The 22,101-nt window shown below is 43.0% G+C and overlaps 1 protein-coding gene across 1 annotated transcript in view; it reads left to right on the forward strand.

The window, feature by feature from the left end:
- Positions 1-22,101, forward strand: part of ADARB2 (adenosine deaminase RNA specific B2 (inactive)) — a 299,653-nt gene that overhangs the window by 248,518 nt on the left and 29,034 nt on the right. The window contains exons 5-6 of the mRNA XM_056485576.1: positions 7,488-7,656; positions 14,460-14,611. Coding sequence (XP_056341551.1) covers positions 7,488-7,656; positions 14,460-14,611 — 321 coding nt within the window. The remainder of the gene's footprint in view (positions 1-7,487; positions 7,657-14,459; positions 14,612-22,101) is intronic.

Consider the following 22,101-nt stretch of genomic DNA (forward strand, 5'->3'; position numbering starts at 1 on the left):
CTCAGAGGCCCTCTCTTTCCACAGAAATACAATATATTCAGTTACACATAACACACATTTTGATGCAAGGACAGGAAATCCCTGTGCGACTCCAGTGTTTCAAAGACTATTCCATTTATACCCCTAAATATCTGTAACCTCACTGCTTGCCACTTCTTTGTTCCTATTATTTGCTACCTGTGCATCTGCCTTTTGTTCAGACTTCTGCTATTCCATTTCCTAAGCCCTCAACATGCTTCTTTCTTCCCATATTTTCTGATGCGTCACATCAGCTGCTGCCATCCACCTCAGGGGTGTTCTTGGGGGCATCTAGTGTGAGCTAGGGGTTACTGCCAGGGTGCTCACTGAAGTCCCAGGTTCCTGTTTGTCACTGAAATTATCACAATCTCTACCACAGGTACAAGAGAAAATGGAGAGAAAAAAAATGAGCTGCAGCAGTCTTTATGGCTGGCAGATAAATGCATACTGTGAATTGATATATGCATACTATTAATCATCCCTGATATACACAGTTCTTCTCTTATGGCTACACATTTTTTATATTTTTTTTAGTCATGAGTGTGGTTTTGTTTTCTGTGCAGAGCTGGGGACAGCAGAGCTCCCTATGTCAGGAGTGCATAACCTACATCAGCACTGAAGAGCAAGGTACCCCTTGCCACACACCAGCCCCTCAATCTAGCTCCCTCCTTGCACATACATCTTGATTTCACTCCTCTTGAACTCTCAGAATAGTGGGGGTTGTGGATGCATCCCCAGGTTGTGAGGAAAATGGACTGATGGACCTGGGAAAACACATCCCTCACTTCTAACCATAGACCTACCCCTCACATAAGCACTGACATACAGGGGCAATGGTTTCAGTTACCAGAGAAGTGTGCCCTTTCCCTGGTTTGTTTGGTTTCTTGGTTTTTTTAGAAGATGGGGAGAAGAGCTCTTTGCCTCTTTGGCAGTATTTTCTGTGGGACACTGCCCACCCCTGGGGTGGCAGGAGCAGCCTGGCAGCACAGTGCCCACGGGGCTCTGCCCAGGTTCAAGATCTGCCTTGGGACAGTGGGTGCAGGGCTGAGCCCACAGCACGTCCCTGCAGGCAGCTTTTCCAGCATCACTGCCCTTTCATGTCTTGACTATCTCTTATTACAAAATTAAAGCCATTCTAAGAATGTGATAGGGCTGCCAGGGAAGAAGATAAGAGAAAATAATGCAGGACTTGTCAGTGCTATGTAGCATCAAGAAATTTTCCTTCCCTAAACAAACTTGAAATGGAAACCTGAACTTATTCAGCTGTGAGTAGAGAGTATTAAAAAAAAAAATAGAAAACCAACCCTCCTCTGTGATCAGAGCTCAATTAAGCTGCCTTGAAAATTATTCCAAATACACTTTTTTTCAGATAACAATAGACAATCCTTTTGACTGATTTGTTAAAAAAGGTAAAGAACGAGCATAGAATTATTGCTTATCAGAAAGCGAAGCAGCACCATTTAAAATAACATGAAATTGTATCCCATGAATTATTCAGAAGGGCTGATGTTACACTATCATTATTTCTGGCTTTCCTTTTTACTGCATTGCATTTTGTGTAGGTTGTCTCCCACCCAATAAAAGAGGTGTGGGTTTTCTTAATTAATCAAACCTGATTTTTCTGATTTTTTTTCTAATTTAAAATGAATATATTTCAAACAGTGAGTTGTCTTCATGGTGTCATGCTGAAAAAGAAGATAGATTTCACTACCACTAGCAGGGTCTAAAACATGCAGTGCAATAGTCACTTGCATACTGACTGGTGCTTCTCTACGTGTCATGCCAGCTGCTGAGAAACCAAAGTGTGATCCCAGTTGTATTCTGGCATTAGCAGTTGTAAACTCCATGCTGTTCTGTGTGAATTAGGCTCACTGAATTTCACAGTTCTCTGATACACAGCCAGTGTGATTCAGTTTGCTGATTGCAGGTACCAGTCTACACCTCCTGAAATTACCTCATGGTTTTGATTTTCCTTTCCAACACAAAAATATGCAAGGCTAACAAACTCATTTGTCCTAATTACCATAGCCCACTAGAAGAGTAACTCTTTTAAAATCAGTGGAAGCATTGACTAGACTAGCCAAAACTCACTTGTTTTATTGGTAGAGCTGTGTCTTCAAGTAGGTGGAAGTAGGCATTTTGTGTTTATGGCCACAACTGACTTAAAAGCCCAGCTCATAACCATAATCCATAAAATGTCAGCCAGTTCTCCACATCCAGCTTATCTGCTGAGCAAACCTTCATATTTTTGCTTGCTTATTCTCTCTTCTGTCAACATCTTTCTGAATCATTTCTGTTGCAAGCTCTGTGGCTGCAGGCCTGGTGTTTTGAGAGGTCACATAGGGAAAACATCCCTGTTTGCTTTCTGTGTGTAATAGTTCAGCTCAAGGAAATATTACCATCCTTGAATATACTAACATTGATACAATTATCCTTAATTGTTGTGGGGGGAAAAAAGCTGGGAAAAAAATCTCAAGAAGTTTAAACATAAGAGGAAAAAAATGTAAAGGCCCTAGATTTGTTCTGCTTGCCCTCTTATGATTTGGGGACTTTTGATCAGGATTTTGCTGCTTGGAAGAGAAATCTTTCTAAGAGCATCTCTCCACAGTGTAGAAAGGTTTGCTTCTTCTGGCTGTCTATAGGTCTTCAGAGTTCATGGAGATACTGAGATGTAATGTAGACTATGAAAAAGCAAATATCTAAACTAGGGCAGATGGATCACCTCCTAGGAAAATTCCTCTCCTTTGACTATAGAGTCTACAGCAATTAGCTCAGCTACGGACATCTAAACTCTAGTTATGCAGAACAGCTGAAATGAATCTCCCCGCTGGTGTCAGCAAACTAAAAATGGCTTATAATAAAATCCAGTTTCTTTTCAACAGCTCAGTTATGATGTGAAAGTCTGCCCTATCACTGACAGATAAAAATTGAATATCGGGTCTTCGAGGTTCCCCCTGCCTGGCTGTGAGAGGAGGTCCTGCCTCTAGACCCAGAATGGGCTCAGGCTTTCAGCAGAGCACCAGAAAGGATTGTTACCTCACTGGATCATTAGACTGAGTCTGTGATCAAAGGCAATGTGCCATTTATGTGTACATTTTTGGTTTATAATGCAACTAATTAGTTGACAGAATTTGTCAAGATAAAATGTAGTGAATTCCCACCCTGCTCTCTCAGCTGTCCTCAACAATAGGGTGTTAGCCAGGACCCAGCCACTGTGCTGACACAGCTTCCCAATTTCCTTTCCCCTGCTCCATTTCCTTTTCAAATTGAAAACTATTAGAAGTCTTTAGGCAAATAATAGAAATGTAATGCAGGTGCCTGTTATAAATCGTTCACTAGTTACTTTTAACCTAATGTCTCCTCAAACATTACTTTGCAGGAGGCAGCGAGGGTAGGAAATGCCTCATGAACTCTGACAATGAGTGGGTCAGGAGTTAAGGTCATAATAATGTAACCCATTTCTCCTTGTTTGTCAAATAACCTGAATGCAGTTACATCCCTGGATCTCTCACCCGAGACTGACTCCTCTCAGTAAGAACAGGAGTCTTGTGGGGGGAAATCTCCATCCTGGGTCAAGCCCTGCTGTACAGCCCTAAGCAGGGTAGGTGCCATTGGACTGCTGGTGCCAGTTGCTGTTCAGGTAGGATTCTGCCACTCACAAAGCCATAGCTTTCCTAGGCATGGCTTGAGGATGTGCACAGTCTGGATCTGCTACATGTTAAATTAATCTATGTTTATGAGGGAGCTCAACTTCCATAAATAGAAATTACTTGAGAAGTTTGAAGTATTCTGCAAGCAAAATAAAATAGGAAGTAAACATTAATAACAAGAGTTAGTAATTACTGGTTTTAATGCAAAATAGACAAATGTACAGAAGTGCCTATTAATTTTGAATCACTGAAGCAAATATCTCGGCTCCAGAGCTGGAAATGCTGCCTAAAATGCCAGTGTGATTAGTCAATGCTAAAATCTGCCTTCATCAGCTAGGCATCATGTCTTGTTCTCAGAGAAAAATTCCTCCCATGTTCACTGGCAATAATATCAAACATTACACAGGGGATAAACCTCCAGCTCTGTGTATGTACCAAACAAGGCATGCAAGAGGACAATCTGTTAATGTGGATGCTCCTGAACACAGCGGACAACTGTCAGCTTGTTGGAAGTGTTTCTCATCATGCTGGGTGCCCTCACAGGCAGCATTGAACAGTGCTACGTTGGTCACAGATCACTTTCTCCATTTGGCTCCCCAGTGAGCTGTAAATATTTCAAAGCTAATGCATAAGTCATGTACACCTGGGTTTCCAAGTGCCACAGCAGTGAGACATAACTCTTGGGTATTACTGAGCATAAAGGAGCATGGATTATTTTCTGACACTGCAAATGGAAAATACATTGAGATATTTAATGTTTAACACTCAGACTGGTTCTGCAAATTCTTGGGAGCCATTGCCTCCCAGCCTCAGGCACATCTAAGTGATGTTCTGCAAACACTTGCACCTCGCCAGCACTGGAAACACCCCAGGCTGTGTCCACACATGGCTGCCTACTGGGGCCCCATATCACTGAAAACCAACATATGGAGTTAATTCACCCAAACATGAACACCCCAAGCACACTGGCTGTGGCTGTGCAGGTGGACATTGTGATAGCAAACATCAGAGGGATTCACGTTATTGCTGCATCTGATAAGTGTTGGGTACCTTTCTGTTTCATTTGTGAATAAATCCAGACCTTACAGAAAATCCTGAGTGCATTCATCAGCTTACCCTTATCTGAGAGTTTTTATTTGTGGATAAAATGATTGAAAAAATGAAAGACATCACACTGTGTACTGTGCTGACTGGGAGGTTGAGGAAGGTGTAGATCCCAGAGAGCAGGAGGGCTTACCCAGGTGGTTTGCCCTGTATTTTCAAAGGATGGTGCTTTGACTACAGGGTGAAAGGGGAGAGGAGGAGGCACACCGGGGTGTGCTAATGTTAGGAGAAGGAAACAGTTGGTCTCACTGCACTGAGAAGGAGGATTGACTGAGGTCCTCAGGGGCAGACAAAGAGGCTCATGAGTTTCTGTAGGAGAGAATTGCCTCTTGGTGTACTCCTGCTGTTCTGAGGTAAATAAGGCTCTATCTCCAGTGGTAAATAAATAAAATAGAACAAAAAAAAAAAAAAAAAAAAAGCTGATTCTTTTCATGGATCTCCCAACCAAGGAAAATATTACATACTGTTGAAGAAAATATACACTGCTTTTTTGAGATGCTGAGTGGGACTCAAACACCTCAGTGGCAGGCAGTGGCCCATGAAATGTTGGATGTTAGTCCACGTGAAAGACACTGTTAACTAGATGGACATTTCACAATCTAAGATACCTATTATTTTTCTCACAAAAGCAGTGACCCTAAAGCAAAGCAATTTTAATGTACAGATTATAAGCACTTTTCTTTGTAGGTAACAAGTAATTTTTCCACCTCAACTTTTTACCTAATAATAAAACTGGAATAAACACAAAGGCTTTTTCTCCTCTCCATTTCTCCCATGTGTTCCCATCTTCACTTCTTGGGTTTTCAAGATTTCCAGCTCTATTTTTTTCTCCCCAATAAATACTCTAAAACATGTTTTTCGGGCCACATCTATAGTAACAAATAGAGATTAAACTCTCAGCACAGGCATGCAGTGATGTGTATTTTGTCACTTGTACCTGTAACAATTTCTGTATGAGTCTCTCACAACCAGGGGCTCAGATGTAATTAACTGAATTTTTCACAATACTTACACCTCTTCTACACATACCACAATGCTGCAATGCCACATTACAACTAAACCTTTTGGATTACTGATGTAACTTTTGTATTGATATAGGCATGAAACAATTATATTTTTATATAATTCGCAATTATATTAATTAATCATGGCAACAGTGCTACAGCATGTCATCCACTACTAGTCCCAGTGTTGTGGATATTATGAAGGCTATTGATGGTATTTACTGACTGGGAAATCATTGGCACCCCAATCCTTTTGTTTAAAATGTTATTTCCTTCTCCATTCTGCTCTTTTGTCATTTAACACCAATAGATTTTATAAGGGAACATGGCCCCAAACATGCCAAGCCAAAAAAAATCTCTGCAATTTCTCAGTTTTTCTGCTATTCGATAGACCTTTTAAGAGGAAAAAAATATTTTTGCTGACTCTGTAAAATTATTCCTAAAGCTTTTCTAAAGCTAAAGTAATACCATAGAAACAGCATCACCATGGACCACAGGAAGATTATTTCCATTCCTCCCATGTGTATTTGCAGTCTCAGTCCTGTATTCATCACTGACTTGTCACACTTTGAGGTCTTGATTCAGTGCCTAAACACAGGTGTGTGTTTTCACTGAGCCTCTTTATGGATGCATGAGGAGTGTGCAGAACCTCCTGGACTCCCCAGACAGCAGCCAGACCTCAGGCAGGACATCAGAGCATCTCAGGTGACCCCACCTGGGCACAGCCACACCAACACCTGCAGTCTGAGCCACTGTGCTGCACTGTGCAGGTGTTTGTGTCAAACAGCCCTACCCTCAGAGGCTACTCTGCCACTTCTAGAGGAAGCACCTGTCAGGCAAAAAAGTTCTTTTTCCCAAGAGCTGCTCCCTTGTTCTTTGGTATTCAGAGAGATGAGCCCAGAGATGTGTTTTTCAAGAGATAATTTCATTTTGGGCTCCGTTCATTCTAAATTCTACTTTGAAATTGTTCTACAGGGCTGAATAAGCTATGTTTTAAAGTAAAACACAGTTCTTGTTGAAGTCTCTAAGCATTTTGCAACTGACTCCAAATAAATTAATATTTATTCCTAGAAGTGTCTATCTGAACCAAGTAAGGGACATCTTTCAATTGCCATCACCATTATGTGGAGAGGCTGGTCTCAGTGATAAATGCTCCGTCCCTGAGACCCCACTGAAAAGAGCACTGGTGTAGCTGCTCTTAATTAAAAGGAAACTGGATTGAAAGTCAAATCTGATGGGGTATTTTCTTCATGATTTTAAAAGAGCTGCCCCAGTAGCATTACTTCCATTTTATTTAGTATTTAGAGAGCAACAGCAATGAAACGTAACATTACAGGGAGTATATGTTCCCACCAGAAAATGTCTTCAACAGCTCATAAAAACCTGGCCATTTATCAGCACTGCAGGAGATCTTTATTACCTCCCTACAGCATATGCTCTGCTATGATGTAGTTATTGATTTAACAAGTAAACTTCATGGTGAGCTTTTATCTTGGAATTAGCAGCAAGACTGAAATACAGACCTTATTATTCTAATAACACAGAGATGTGAGATTCCTGCATATTCCAAAGGCCATATCATCACATTAATAAGCATCCCATTAGGGCTGTCTGGCTGCCACATCAAAGCATGTGCTGTGAGGACTTTAACAATCATGGTATCATACTCACCCACAGCAATTTCACAGCACTTTTGTTTTTCTTCCTACAGGTTTGGACATCAGGCAAGCTCAGGTTATTGTGCTGTCATCGGGTACCAAATGTATAAATGGGGAATACATAAATGACCAAGGGCTTGCGGTCAACGACTGCCATGCAGAAATTGTGGCAAGGAGGGCATTTGTTCACTTCCTCTACTCACAGCTGGAGCTACACTTAAGGTAACTAAATTGTGTTGATTTTTGGGGGCTGCTATATTGCCTTCAGTGGAACAGATCCATCCTCCAGACAGCTGAACTATTTGTTTCACTATGTCATTTTTTCTGAGTCTTTAGTTGATGAAGGAACAATACACTGCACAAAAAAAAATGAGAGTTAGGTAGTCTGAAGTGTTGGGTCATGAGCTGCTTTACTTCAGCTGATTCTCTTTCAGTAGTGATTAGATATGACTCATAAATCTGGGCTTTATGAAGCCTGATGATTTTGTACAAATCTTTACATGCAGGCTTATTAGCATCATTCACTGACCAGAGACTTGAAGGGAGTCATTTTGCTTAATGCAGCCATTTCCCTGTCTTCCTTGCTGCTGCTGAAAGAACTCAAAGAAGTGATTTATTGATCATTAATGTCTTCATTGACTCACTAGAGAACCAATGAGTGTTAACAGCACAGTAAACTTTGTGCCAAAGTGTGAGATGCTATCACTCACTCCTTCTTTATGATGTTTTAAAATGTTATAGCATGTAGAATCATTACAGTGGAATTATTGTTCCTGTCTTCAGCCAAATCCACCTTGTTACCATTTAAATGGTTAATGGGTCATGCACTGCCTGGAAGATGGTAATGAGAGGGGTACCTCAGCATGCTGTCTTTTCTCTGATCATGTCTGTCAACAGCCTGGAAGAGGTTACATACTGCTTGGTTATAAGCTTTGCAGAGGACATTAAAATGTGGGAAGGACAAGTCACTATGCTTGAGGGCTGGTCTGTCATCCCAGCAAGTTGGAGGGCTGGACCAGCAGGAACTTTGACAGAAAATTTAGCAAGGACAAATGCAAAGTCCCACACCAAGGAGGACCTTCCTCCCATCAAGAAGGAAATACATACAGGCTGGGGACCAGCTCTGCTGAAAGAGAATGGGGTTTATGGTCAGACAGGAAGCAAGACATTAGCTAGTGGTGTGCCTAGCAGCAGAGAGGGTCAGCAGGATCCTGGGGAGTATGAAGAGTCTGTCAAGGATATGTGCATCCACCACTAATGAGCACTCATTACACTACATCTGCAATATTGTCTGCAGTTCTGGGTGCCCCAAAGGAAAGACATCAACCATCTGACACAGGCTCAGCAGAGGCTACCCAGGGTCTCAGAGGCCACAGCACTTGGGCTGTGTGGAAATGCTGACAGATGTGGACCTGCTGAGCCTTGGAATGGCAGAGCCAGATAAGCATGTCAGCAACACAATGGGGCTGACATCTTCACCAAGGTGTGCCATGGGAAGGTGACAGACAGGAGGCACACACTGAAACAAGAGAAGCTCAGTCTGAGCATGAGGATTAATTTTCACCATGGGGATAGGGTAGGAGTGGGACAGGTCACTCAGAAGGGTTGTGCAGTCTCCCTCCTGTCCTGGATATTTTCAAAATCTGGGTGCACCTTGAGTAATTTGTCCAACTTTTTTGAGAAGGAGGTTGGGATAGAGATTTAAGGTCCTTACCAGCCTGAACTATCCTATGATGTGAAAACTGAGCAGAAGTGAAATGGAGGTGGCATTTATTTTATAGAAGGACCCAAGAAATGAAGGAAAACAAACAGAAAGCCTTTTTCTCTATATGTCATTCTTCGGCCCTCCCTTCTTGACTGTATATTCATCTGACTTTTTCTGAAGGCCATTAAACTCAGTGCAAAAACTTCTTTGACTTCATAAGGTTTTGCATCAGGTCACAGACAAGGATTAATCTAAGCAGGATTGTGTGTTCTTGTAAGCACCTGTGATACAGTTGCACCTAAGCAATAATAGCAGGAATAATGGCTATTTTCACTTCAGGCTGGAGTTGAAGACAAGAGAATATATTGAATACATGGGTTTGGCTAACAAAGGGGGACAAGAGCATTGAAGGGTTTAATCAAAAACAATATTCTCTCTATTTCATTCAGAATTGCTTTCAAGTTTACATTAAATTATTATGTTTTCAGCAGTGTAGCAGCCCTAGTACTTGCTTTGTGCTATGGTCTCTTGGGAAACAAGTGCTAACACTGTATCTTAAACTACTGTATTGATCCACCTCCCTAACATGTTCAGTCATATTATTATTTTATTTGGATCAATGTTAACAGCCTTTTGTTAAGAGAATCCTCCCTCAGTGCAGCACAAGCTCTGTTCACAATAACTTCAATTCACTCTCTATTCAGCCAAGACCAGGCACCCCCGCTTGTCTGACCAGCACACACCATAAAAATCTCAACCAAAATTGTCAAGGCTAAGCACCTTTGAATGACAGAGCTGGAGTTATTATCAAATCAGATTCTGCTTCCTTAAAGTCGATGGGGAAGCAAAACTGTGTGTTATGTTAATATTTATTGCTATGCACAGTTTGCTGCCATCATCGGGAGCTTTCTCACATGGTGATAAAATGGGGGGGTTCAAAATTAAATAAAAAATGCATTTTCTGCACAATGAAATCATATTTACTCCTTATTCTCTGGAAGAAGAGAGACATCTTTTCACAGAGAAAACACATGATGCTGTCACACAGCTATAAGGACAGAGTTATTAGGACGTGGTAACTCAGCTCCACTGGGTCTGCCTGTACACCATCTCCTCAGGCTTGGGGGAAACACAAAGTTATTTTAATGCATTTGCATTAACCCACCCCAAATTAAACTCCTCTCCCAGGCCAAGAAACTGTTGTGCAAAGTCATACATGAAATGAAACTAAAAAGATGGGTTTTTTGAAAGCATGATTCTTGACTCAAAGAGCTGAAATTTTCCATCATTCACTATGGAACAGACAAGTTTGTTTTGGGGAGAGTATTTCCTATTTTCACATACCTTTCTCCCACCAAGCCTACCTGCTGAGAGTGGTCTCTGCAGCTGGATTTCAAACTTCAGGAACTTCCAGTGCAAGAAACATTTTGTGTGTGATACTTGAAAAAGGAACCTCTTTTCCAGAATTTACAAATACTACCATTGATCTCAGTGAAAGCAAAACACATACTTGCCTGAGTGTAGCATAAAGGCTTCTAAGAGCAGGGGCAAGCAGGTTAGAGAAAGCAAGGGCCAGGATATAAAACTAATGACCAGCAGACAGGGATTCACTGAACTTTTTGGCAGACAAGTGTTACCCAGATGCCCAAGGCTCCTTTGATCACCAGTGCAGAGAAATGGGCATCTCTGAGGTGGAACTCAGCAGACTTGTTCAGGTATCTATTGGGGGTGAGATGAACTGCCCTGTGCTGGGGCAAATCTTTTTCCATATCTCTAAAAGAGAGAATACAGCAACCTATTCACATATTTAAGCTGCAGAACAATTCCATCCACAAGCCAATATTGCAGCAAGATGCAAATTACTTCCCCCCTCCCCTTTTCTTCTTATTGCTAAATGTTGGAGGTGTGAGTTTCCTGACTTTTATTTGGAAAGAGTTCCAGAATAGGAACTTTATTCTCTCAAAGAAGCAAGAGTGACAAATACTTCAAAAGGAAACTTTCTTTCAACAATTCATTGTCTAGAGCTTGAGTTAAATAAAAGCTAAAAGCACAACTAAAACCTGTCAGCTTCTAACCAGTCTGATTAAAACCCTTAGCCCTCCCAGATTTCATTTTTATGACAACCATAATCCTCCAGTTCTCCAGACTTTCACGAAAGAGATGAGAAGTAAGACATAAATTTTCTGATGTACAAAAGAAGGACAAGAAAGACCTTTTGAGAAGCTTTTTATAAGAATCACTATCAAAAAGCACACAAATACGATAGTCTGATCCTCTTGCAGTGGTGGTGGTAGGAAAATTGACATAATTTTTAGTGGTATTATTTATACCAACTGGACAATGGGGAAGAAAAGAAAATACAACTCTTCTTTTTTAAAGAAAAATAAAATTAATAGAGTATCCTTAAAATAAATCAGCACCATAGTAGGCTTGTTGCTGTAGTGCACCTTTCAGGTTCAAAGGAGATTATTTTACCAGAAAGTAAGCTCTTTCAGCAAGTCAGATGCAAACCACTGTTTGTTTTATACATAGAAAGCAAGGATTAGTCTTAATCCAGTCCAGTTAAGTTATTTTTTCCAGGAAAATCAGCTGCTTGTTATACATCTCCTAAGCCTGCTGTCAGTTTCTCTAGGATGCTGTCTTGTAGTATATAGTACTATAAACTCCCTGTACATACATTTACATGATAAAAACTGATCCTCTCCTTGTCAGACTTTGTTTCACCAAAATACTTAATATATATTAAACCATAAGTGTGAGCTTTAGTGTCTTCTTGAAGTCAGCTCAAAACTTGGGCATGTGTTTTAAGCAAAAGATTAGAATTCATCATGTTTTTAAATGTTCCTCTTGAATGAGCCTCAAATCCTAGCTCCCAAAGAAATTCATAACAGGGAAAAGTTTAGGGATGAATTCTGCTGTTTTAGCCACTGCCAGTACTCACAAATGACACTTGAATGCCAGCCCCTGACTGAATGGGATCTGTAGGCTCACTGTGGGCTCCTCTCTCCATTTGTGCAGGTTGTGTTTGGCTGTGCAAAGGATGTTGTAAAGAACAGCTGCTGCAAAATCTTCTTCCCCCTCACAGTTCAAAACACCTGTCCCAGAGACAAGGCATGAGGGTACTGGTGCTGGAGTAGAGGTGACTTTGCAGAAGTGCATCTCATGCTTCACCTGGACCATTTTTACAAGATCCCTGGATCCCCCTGGGCTTTGAAATACACCAAACATCCTATGCACAAGAATCTTTACTAAGCTATGGCAGATGGTGTTGCAACCCAAACTCTTTTCCAGTAACTCTTTTACAGTCTTGTTATTAAGCCTGTTCATCCACAGTGCAGGAATGTACCTCATGTTTGAATTCAGTTCCTAAAAATCCATCCCAAAGGCAGGTCAGGACCCTATGTGATATGAAGAACCTCAGCTTGCTGGAGGAGACAGTCAAGTTGCCCTGCCCTCCAGCCCTGCCAACTATTTTTAGAGCAGCTGTCTATCACCCAACCTGGCAGCCACACTGGCCACAAGCCCTTGTTGGTGCTCATGAAGAGGTAAGAAAGCAAGGTTAATCAGTGAAAAACCGTGACCAGTGAAAACAGGATGGAAACTGAACTCCTGAAATCCAGCCCAAAGCATGACTGCTCCAACCCTACATAGCAACTGTCTCCAAGTACTGTAAGCTGCCCCCCCACACACTCTGGTTAGATTTAATGTAATAATAGCAGGCATTTGGACTGCACAGCTTTGTATTCTCCCAGCTGATTTTGCAGTGAATTATTTAAAACTACCTGCAATTGCTCTAAAGTCCAAGCAGCAGGACTTACAGAGATTTTATTATTTCAGAGGCTTGTATCAGGGCGATAATATAATTAGTGCAGTTGGGAAATTCCACCACAGCCAGCAGAAAATGAAGGAGCTGCATGTGGCAGCCCCAGCTCAGCAGCCAGTGTGACTCCCTGTCCCTGACAGGCGAGCTAATGTGCCTGTAAATTCCTCCTGACAGCAAACGCATCCTGGCATCAAAAAATGACAAAACACCCAAACCATGGAAGAGTGACAGCCAAACAGCTTCAATAGCACAGAGGCTGCACTGGGAGAAAACAGGCAGAGGCAGCTTGGGTGAAAGCCAAGGACTGGCTGAAAGGCTGAGTAAAAAGCACCCCTGTTTGCACTATCAGCAGGCAGAGACAGGCAGAAATCGCCTTGGTTAATGGGCTGTCCTGTAGTGAATTAAACGAGTGGGATTCCACCTTATTAACAGCATCCTAGGAAAATCATTACCTGTAAGTGCCATTCTGTTCAGAGATATTCCTCCAAAAAAGACACCTGAGATTCTGAGGGAAGGACCAGGCCATCAGAGGGAAAGGAGTCTCATCCTAATACCACATTTTCACCTTCAAAATTATAATCGTGACCATCACCCAAGTCCACATATTAGAGGCAGCTGTCTGTCAGAGAAATCACCCATATCTTCCCAAATGTAACTCATCAGAAGAACTGCACAGCAGCAGAGCCTTAATGCTGTGCTGTTGCTGCAAACGGCAGCACTGGGAGGGTTTGGCCTCCCGGGCAGCTGTTGCTAATGGAATATGTGCACTGCATCCCCATCTAGCTGCTGAACCACTGCAAAGATAAAAGCTTCATCTCAATAAGTACCTTTTTCAGCACAGCTGAGAAAAGTCTACACAAGTTTTGTCCACCCTTCTTAAGATGGCTTCTGATTTCCAAAAATGCCAACGGACCAAGAGGAGCCTGCTGGCCTAGGTGGAGCACTTGGGGGTGGCTCTGGTTGAATGGGGGAGAAGAGCAACACCTGGGGAGCAGGAGGGGCTGGCAATGGTCATTAAACTTGGGTGCTTCACTAGAGACCCTTTTCAGTGGAGCATATGAACAGACATCTCAGCAGTGATTGATGTTAATGGGATTCAAACATGTGCCTAGGCATTGTGATCAGCAGAGCTGATGTGTTCACAAGAGCCCAAGAGAACTCCTTTTTCATGCACCAGAACCACTTTAAAATCAGCTTATTTATGCATGTGTGCATGTGAGGAAGGAGAGTTACCCTTCAAAAATCGACATTTTATCATTAGAATATATCTTAGGCAAGCAAGCCAAAAGCCCTTTGCCAGTTTTGACCTCCTTCACACATTTCTTCACCTGGAGAAGCTTATTGTTTTTCTGTTGTTGTCACTAGGCAAAATATATGGTGCTGGGTGCTAATAAAAGCAAACAAACAAGCAGAGGGAGAAAAGGAGAGAGAGGGAGCACAGAAATGTTTCTGATTTGGCATGTAACAAATGACCTGGAACCTCTTTTGTGATCGTAGCAAACGGCGAGAGGACTGGGAGCGATCAATCTTCGTGCGATTAAAAGAAGGAGGCTACAGGCTGCGGGAGAACATCCTGTTCCACCTGTACGTCAGCACCTCGCCCTGCGGAGACGCGCGCCTCAACTCCCCCTACGAAATCACAACCGACTGTAAGGAAAATCCTCCCTCTCCTTTCCCTCCTGTGTGTGTTTTGTCTTTTTTTGGTTGTTTTTTTTTCAACTCCCCCCACAAAATCACAACCGACTGTGAGGAAAATCTTCCCTCTCCTTTCCCTCCTGTGTGTGTGTTTTGTCTTTTTTTGGTTGTTTTTTTTTCAACTCCCCCCACAAAATCACAACCGACTGTAAGGAAAAGTCCTCCCTCTCCTTTCCCTCCTTTGTGTGTGTTTTGTCTTTTTTTGGTTGTTTTTTTTTCAACTCCCCCCACAAAATCACAACCGACTGTGAGGAAAATCTTCCCTCTCCTTTCCCTCCTGTGTGTGTGTTTTGTGGTTTTTTGGTTGTTTTTTTATGAACTCCCCCTACGAAATCACAACCGACTGTAAGAAAAGTCCTCCCTCTCCTTTCCCTCCTTTGTGTGTGTTTTGTCTTTTTCTGGTTGTTTTGTTGTGTTTTTTTTTTAAGATCAGATCCTTCTTGCTGTCTTTCTTTGCTGGAAGAAATTGTTTCACTTGAGAGCAAAAACACTACAGGCTTTAGAGAGTGTGTGTCTGGTGCTTGGTCCTGTGTGCTGGGGGAAGGTGTGCAGGGAAAATCAGAGCTGGGCAAGGCAGCTCCTCACACCTGGAGCTCTGGGGCTCTGCTGGGGAATGCATCCCTGCATTTCCTGTTTGATACATACAACCCTCAAGGTAAATAAGTGTTTTGGAAAGCATCAAAGAGATCCTTGCAGCCACAGCCAGAGGCTGGGGCAGATCAGAGCTCTAACTGGAGATGCATAGACTCTTCTCAGGGTTCACAGAGTACACATGGGTTGAACAATTGCATTTTCACTGAAACAGGCTGCAGCAGCTGGAGTCTGAAGTAGAGCACTGATATGATGTGATATGATATGATGTGATATGATATGATATGATATGATATGATACATGGTACAGCACATCTGTAGTGTTGATTGTTCATCAGACTCTCTCCAAATACCACCTGCACTTGCAGCAAATAATGGCAAGACCCTTATGGAAGGGATCCTTCCAAAGCCATCCTGCCTATGTCAAATATGCTGCATGGTCACTCCATGGCAGGTGGGTTTGTTGGAGTCTACCAGGTCAGCCTTAGAGTCCCTGGAACCATACCTATGGAATTCAAGCAAACACATGATTTTCCAGGGACTTCTTCTTTAGAGGTGATCCTGCAAATGAGATAAACAAATCGGGTCTTGAGCAAGTGTGTGCCACCAACAGACCTGCAGAGCTTGCTGTCCATGATGACAAATCCCATCTCCCCCATGACCCAGTACTCTCAGCTCATCACTCCCCAAAATGCACGTCCCTGCCCTTGCCCTGCCATGGCAGAGGCATCCTTGTTGCTTTTCCAGTCACCAGCTTTGTCCCTGCCTGGCCACATGGAATGCCCCCAGCAAGGGATAGGGCACTCCAGAGATCTGTGGCTTGTTATCACATGCCTGTCACCCCATGATCCAATACACAGGGCTACTCTCTTATCTCTGCCCCAGCCACTGCTCCTCGTTCTTGCATTTTACAGTGCTGCAAAGCCCATAGTGCTGGCTGCCAAATGTACACATAATGAGAAATTGTCCTTGCCCTGACTACCTTGATTGTGAGGCAGGCGAGACAAAAGAATGGATGGAGGAGGAACCATAGACATGGGAATGTAAAATTAATCACCCAAGGTCACACAATGACCTCACTTCCTCACAGGCAAATCCATCAGACAGTTTCACTCCTTTGTGATTTCTTGTTTGTATAAGTTATTTATTAATGATTCGGTATTATTCTGCCCAGACTAGAATTTCTTTTCACATGTGAAACAGCAGCTTGCTAGGGCAAGAAAGCAGAATGCATCTATTCAGGAAGGAAATGTGGTCCTTGCCTGACATCATTTCTGCATTGTGTCAGCAGGGTTTATAAAATGAACTAAAGCAAGTAAATGCTTAAAACTCAAAATCAAATCAATAAATTCCTGATGAGTTAACAAATGAAAAGACATCATCTTAAATCAAAATTAAAAATAAAAAAGAGAGTTCTTATGAATATCAAAAAACAATAGTGGATTCTGCTCTTCTTGGCATGAGGAAGTTGGTGCTTTGGGCAGCTGACAGCCCGTGCTGCCTGATTATATGCAGCTGAACCCAGCCCTGGGGGTGAACCTTGCTTGGCTCATGGATTTCTTCAAAGACAGATAAATCTCCCAGCTAATGAGGGAATGCTTCTGTAGGTAACAAGATATACAAGCAGCCGTGTTAAAAATATATAATCACGCACTACATGACACAGACAGTAAACATGTAGATAATCATGAAAATAATTTTCCTGTTGGCTATTACCAGTTATTTTCCCAAGCAGAAGCTGAGGCAGAAAGGTCTGTATGGCTTAGCCAAGGTTACACAGTGATTCAGTAGCAGGACCTGAAGAGATGCTACATCTGGCTCGTAATTCACTCTTTTAAACAGATCCCTCTATCTTTGTCCTGTGCTCTTAAAATAATTTAGCACTGTGTAGAAAGCCATGTTGCCAAAAGCTGTCCTTCAGTGAGATAAGCATTTCCTTTCAGCTCACATTATCCCAGAGACATCTGGGAAGATAAGTATTTTATAATGTTTATCATTCAGATCTTCTCTTTCCTCTTTTTTTTTTCCTAAAGAAATAACCTTTCTTTCATCCAGTAATGACAAGAAACTCCAGATGAATGCTGTTTCATTTCTTAAACAACAAAGAAACCTCTCCTAGAGCTAGCACAAGCCATCAAATGTTACTGATTATTCTCTAAAGATGCATTAACATTTAAAAACGGTGTCTCACCATGTGGTTCCTGGTTTTGAGAAGGAATATGATAAGCCTTTATCAATATAGGGAGTGAGTAAAATCCACTTCTCAAATCTCCTTCCAAAAATTTCCTATTATCCACCGTGTCTTTCCAGCACCCTCAGGGAGGTCTCACATTTCCTTCTTATGAGCTTTGTTCTGGTGAGGGAGGACATAAGCTGGCATGCTTTTGAAACCCAGTTTACTTCTTACTGGATAGAGCAGAGTACCAAGTTTGTGACGTGTACAGGTCTGACAGCTGCAATGCAGAGAGGTCCAGGGAGCTCATAACCATGTCAGCTTCATGCAGGAAAGTTAGAGATTAGGGACAAAGAGATAAAATCATACTTTCATTTGAAGAAGTGGCCTTCTTGGATCAGAGGTAAGCTGACTTGTTTGTTGATAAGCTCTAAAAGAGAGACAAAATCCAGTTGGACCAGGCTGCTTTGAGCAGGGAGGGGGTTTTTAACTCTTCTTTGGTGCTTGAAGGTCAGGAGGTTGGATGAGCTTACAGGAAGTGAAGTGAGAGCTTTGGGAGAAGGCACAGTCTGAGAGAGTAGGGGAAAGGCTGAGAGGAAAGAGGCAAGAGCAGCTGAGAGCAGGACAGGGGACCAGCCAGGGTCAGTGGTGTTGCAGGAATATGAGAGCTTTGGGAAATGCCACAGGAGTTTCAGATGCTTTTTCTGGGTTTGTCCTGGCTCATTCTCTCCAGTCAGTCTCCTACCCAAGACCCTTTCCATCATTTTCCAAGGTCAGCCTCAAGGTTGTAGCACAGCTGTATGACAAAAAAGCAGCACGTTCCTGGTGTCCTCACAACTCTAATTGCTCCGTCACAGACACAGCTTCTTCCCCTCTTTCATTTCAGGGCTGCAGCTCAGGGAGCCTGGGACATCTCCCTTTCTGGTGCCTTCTCCCTTCATGTACATCTGAGCCAGGTGTGCCTGGATTCCTGAGCTCTCCCAAGGGCAGTATCACAGCATCAAGTTAGCATGGGTTTCCTGAAGGGCCTGAGGGGGCTGCTGTTCCCCATTATGGCACACACACTCCAGCTCCTGAGGTGGAGCCCTGGGGGCAGCTCACCCTATAGTATCTGTTGCATATTTTTCACTTTCCCCTAAATCTAGGACAAAACACAAAATAACCAAGCCCTTGATTTCCTAGAGCACCATACTAGCTGATTTAGTGCTTCTTGACTCGTTGGCCTTTTTTTTTTTTTTTTTAAGTCTCTTGAGAAGCAAAATTAATTGCTTGAAGGTTTGAACTAAAAAAATCCTCTACTTCCCCACACCTTCCCTGGCAGTATTTCACCTCATTGTCCATCTTTTTTCTAGATATGTGCTCTCTCTTTTTCACTACACGGATCGCCAAAGAGACAAACAGAATCTGCCCCAGGGCTTGTCTCAGTTCTCCTCCCCTGGGCTGCTTTTCTATCTCCTGCTAACATGCTGTATTGCCTTGTGCCATTGACTCCTTGATAGCCCAGCTCCTGTTTTATCCCACACTTCCTTTAGGTCTGAAACACACCATTGCATCTGCTCCACATGGGGTTTTTCTCCTGCTTGTCTATTAACCTACAGCTGTGCTGAAGCTCTCATGCACACACATTTGACAGAACTCTCATCTAAGCAGGACCCGCTTGCAACCACGTGAGCCAGATCATTGCCTTGGTAGGTGATGTGATGAGGAGAAGATGTGCACTGCAGTTTTCAGAGAGTTGGGGAGCTGAAGAGTACCCAGGAAGACACATTAGTGCTCTCTACTTCAGGTGTGCTTTCACTGGGAAGACCTGTGCTTTCCCTGCTTGTGATTCTGGCTGCTGGATTTTACATTCCATTCTCAGAAAAAATGCTGTTAACCCTCAGATCCAGGGCTGCTGTGAAGGGGTGCCCTGCTCACACCAGTAACTCAGCACTCTGTGTTCAGATGAGGCTGACCCAGGTTTTGTCATCCCCAAACCAGATCCCTGAAAGTCATATCCTGACCAGACTGGCTGGAGAAGGCCAGATTCACACAGAGACCCTCTAAGGAGTCTGATGATCTCCTAAAACTGTCGTAAGAGTCTCAGCTCCAGAACTCAGCATTCAGTGTCCTGCAGGGAGTTATCAGGATGGAAATACAATGAGGATGCTTGTGGTAGTAACTGGGCTAGAATCTCCCCAAACCATTGGGTTTAGTGAACATTTCTGGATGTGCAAGGGCAAGAAATCTCTGCCTTCCTTTTGCCAATCCCATGTTTGGTTAAATGGACAAATTCTGTTCTTGTAAATAGATGATAAAAGGGGAAAGCACTTCAAGAAGCATCTAAGTAATTCAGTGATCTGAAAAGAAATTAGGTATCTGGAACTACAAGAAAATTCAGGTTCTAACAAAATGATTAATTTCCCATTATAAAAATTGAGGATAACCATAGGTCATCCCTTGGACTTGGACAGTATTTTTTGTTCCCCATTGCACAAGTGCTCCCCGGTATCGCATCTCTCTGTCACAGCTGCTGATCTGATGCAGCTTGTGAAACCATCTTGGAAATTCCTAGCTATTTGGTGCATGGAGCAGCTTCCTCCTAGGCTATAAAGTTGATTTTATGCTGATGAATGGCCCATCTGTGGAACTGGGATGAAGGTGCATTATTTTCCTATTTTTCATATGACTGAGCAGAACAATACCTTGGGGGATCTCAGAAGAAAATTATCCTAGAGAACCATGCCCAGAAGTAACAGGAAACTAAAAAAAAATGCATACACCACTGTAGGCTGTAGTGCTGAATACTGCCTCAGGAGAAATAATCCCAGCTCTGGATGAATTATTGCGGTCAGCCCAGATTGCTTTGTCATATACAGGATGCTGCAGAAATTGCAGATACAGCAAGAGGCTCTTGCATTACTTCACAGGCTAGGGAATAAGTATTAAAGAAGGTGGAAGGAAATTGTCCTTTCACTTCATTAACACTGGACTTGGTCTTATCCAAAAGGTTTGGGTTCAGGTATGAGCACAGCACCTTTGTCAGCCTCCTTTGAGGTCATGTTCCATGCAAGCAATGGTCCCTTCTGCTTGTGCCACTGATCCAGTCTCAATTTACCAAAGTAAACACAGAGGAAATGCAGCAACTTTCCACAGCTGACTTGAGTTCTCTGTCAAGGAGCTTTTGTTCCTGCTCAAGACTGTTGGCAAGCATTAGGTTTATAGGTAATTGCCCTGTTTTCTAACTTGATCTTCCCAGGCTCATGAAATGCTGTTGCAGTGTGACTGCTTTCACTCAAGTTAGCTTGGGAAGGAGAGAATGGTCACAGGACAGTTCCCTCTGCTTAATTTTCTCCCTCACTTACACACTTCACCTGTGGCTGGGAGCAGAGGTGAGGTGTGCTGGTCAGGATGGGCAAAGATGAGAGCAGAGCCCAGCCCAGCTGTGGTCCCCTGTCCACACAAGCACTGCAGGTCTGAGCAGTGCTCTGATTTAGCTCAGGGCTTTCCAGGTGTGGAAGTGATGCTGCAGACAGTTCAAAGATTTCTTTCTAGCATCTAAAATAAATCCATGCTGGCACTGTGGGAGAGCTTTCTTCTTCTGGGGAAGGTGGGCAAAGGGATTTCAGGAGAAGAATGTGTGTCTGAGAGTTATCAGTGGGACCCTGGGACAGGAGGGGCACAGTGTGGATGTGAAATTTGGAGGGAGAGTGGATCTGTGATGTTCAGCTATGATGGGGAAGTGGGCAAGAGACAGCAACATAAAGCCTGTGAGGGGTGGGGAAACTCTCAGGATGAGTGAAGCCCCTGTGCTTCCTCCAATGCACAGCACCCACACAGGACCTGCAGGCACTGGTTGGAGCCATCTCCAGTGCTGCAAGGAGCTTTTCCTCCTCCAGCCTCTCCTACTCACTCCCTGCTCATCCAAGGCTGCAGGGAAGGGAGAGAATGGAAAAGAGGGGGGAAGCTCCTGTCAGAGGTACCAGAATGGACACAGTGACTGGCCCAAGCCCTTTGCTGTGAATCATGAGCCCTTCTGATGTCACCTGAGGAAAAAGCTGCAGAAGCAGCAGCTGCACCATCTTGCTGCTCAGATGGACCCATTGCCCAGAGCAGCAGTGCCAGAGGATGTGGAAATATATGGTGCACATGTTCTGGAAATCCCATCACTTTTGGTAACCCAAAGGAGTGGTCTGATTTCTTACATGGCCTGTCATGCCAATCCCAAAGGTCTGTTCTAGCCCATAAACCTGCCAGAGAAACCAGTGGTGTCCAGGCTTAGGAGAGCTGTGAAAGCACTCATGGTTTTATTTTTGGTATTATCATGCTGGAGCCCAGGATGCACCTTGGAAAGAGGCTCTCATTTCACTACACAGGACTCCTGAAACTTTCTGTACAATTAATCAACCTGTAAAAGTTTGCTGTTGCTTTATATTCCATTATGAATCTCCACCAGGCTGGGTAGTTGGGTTCATAGTGGAGTTTTGCTAAAGCTGACTGGTGAATAGCAGCTTCACTTCATGGATAGTTTTCAGGTCTCAAAGTACTGACTGGTTGGAAAGAAATCAAAACCTGTCAGGCAAAATTTCAAAGAAAATAATTGTGTGAAACTGGGATCACATATTTCTCTTATCTCCTGGTCATCAGTAACAGGGGGTAGGAAAACCCTATTTCATTTCCTCCCATGCCTAGTTCAGGGTA

This window comes from Oenanthe melanoleuca, chromosome 2, assembly GCF_029582105.1.
Source record: "Oenanthe melanoleuca isolate GR-GAL-2019-014 chromosome 2, OMel1.0, whole genome shotgun sequence".
NCBI classification, from domain to species: domain Eukaryota; kingdom Metazoa; phylum Chordata; class Aves; order Passeriformes; family Muscicapidae; genus Oenanthe; species Oenanthe melanoleuca.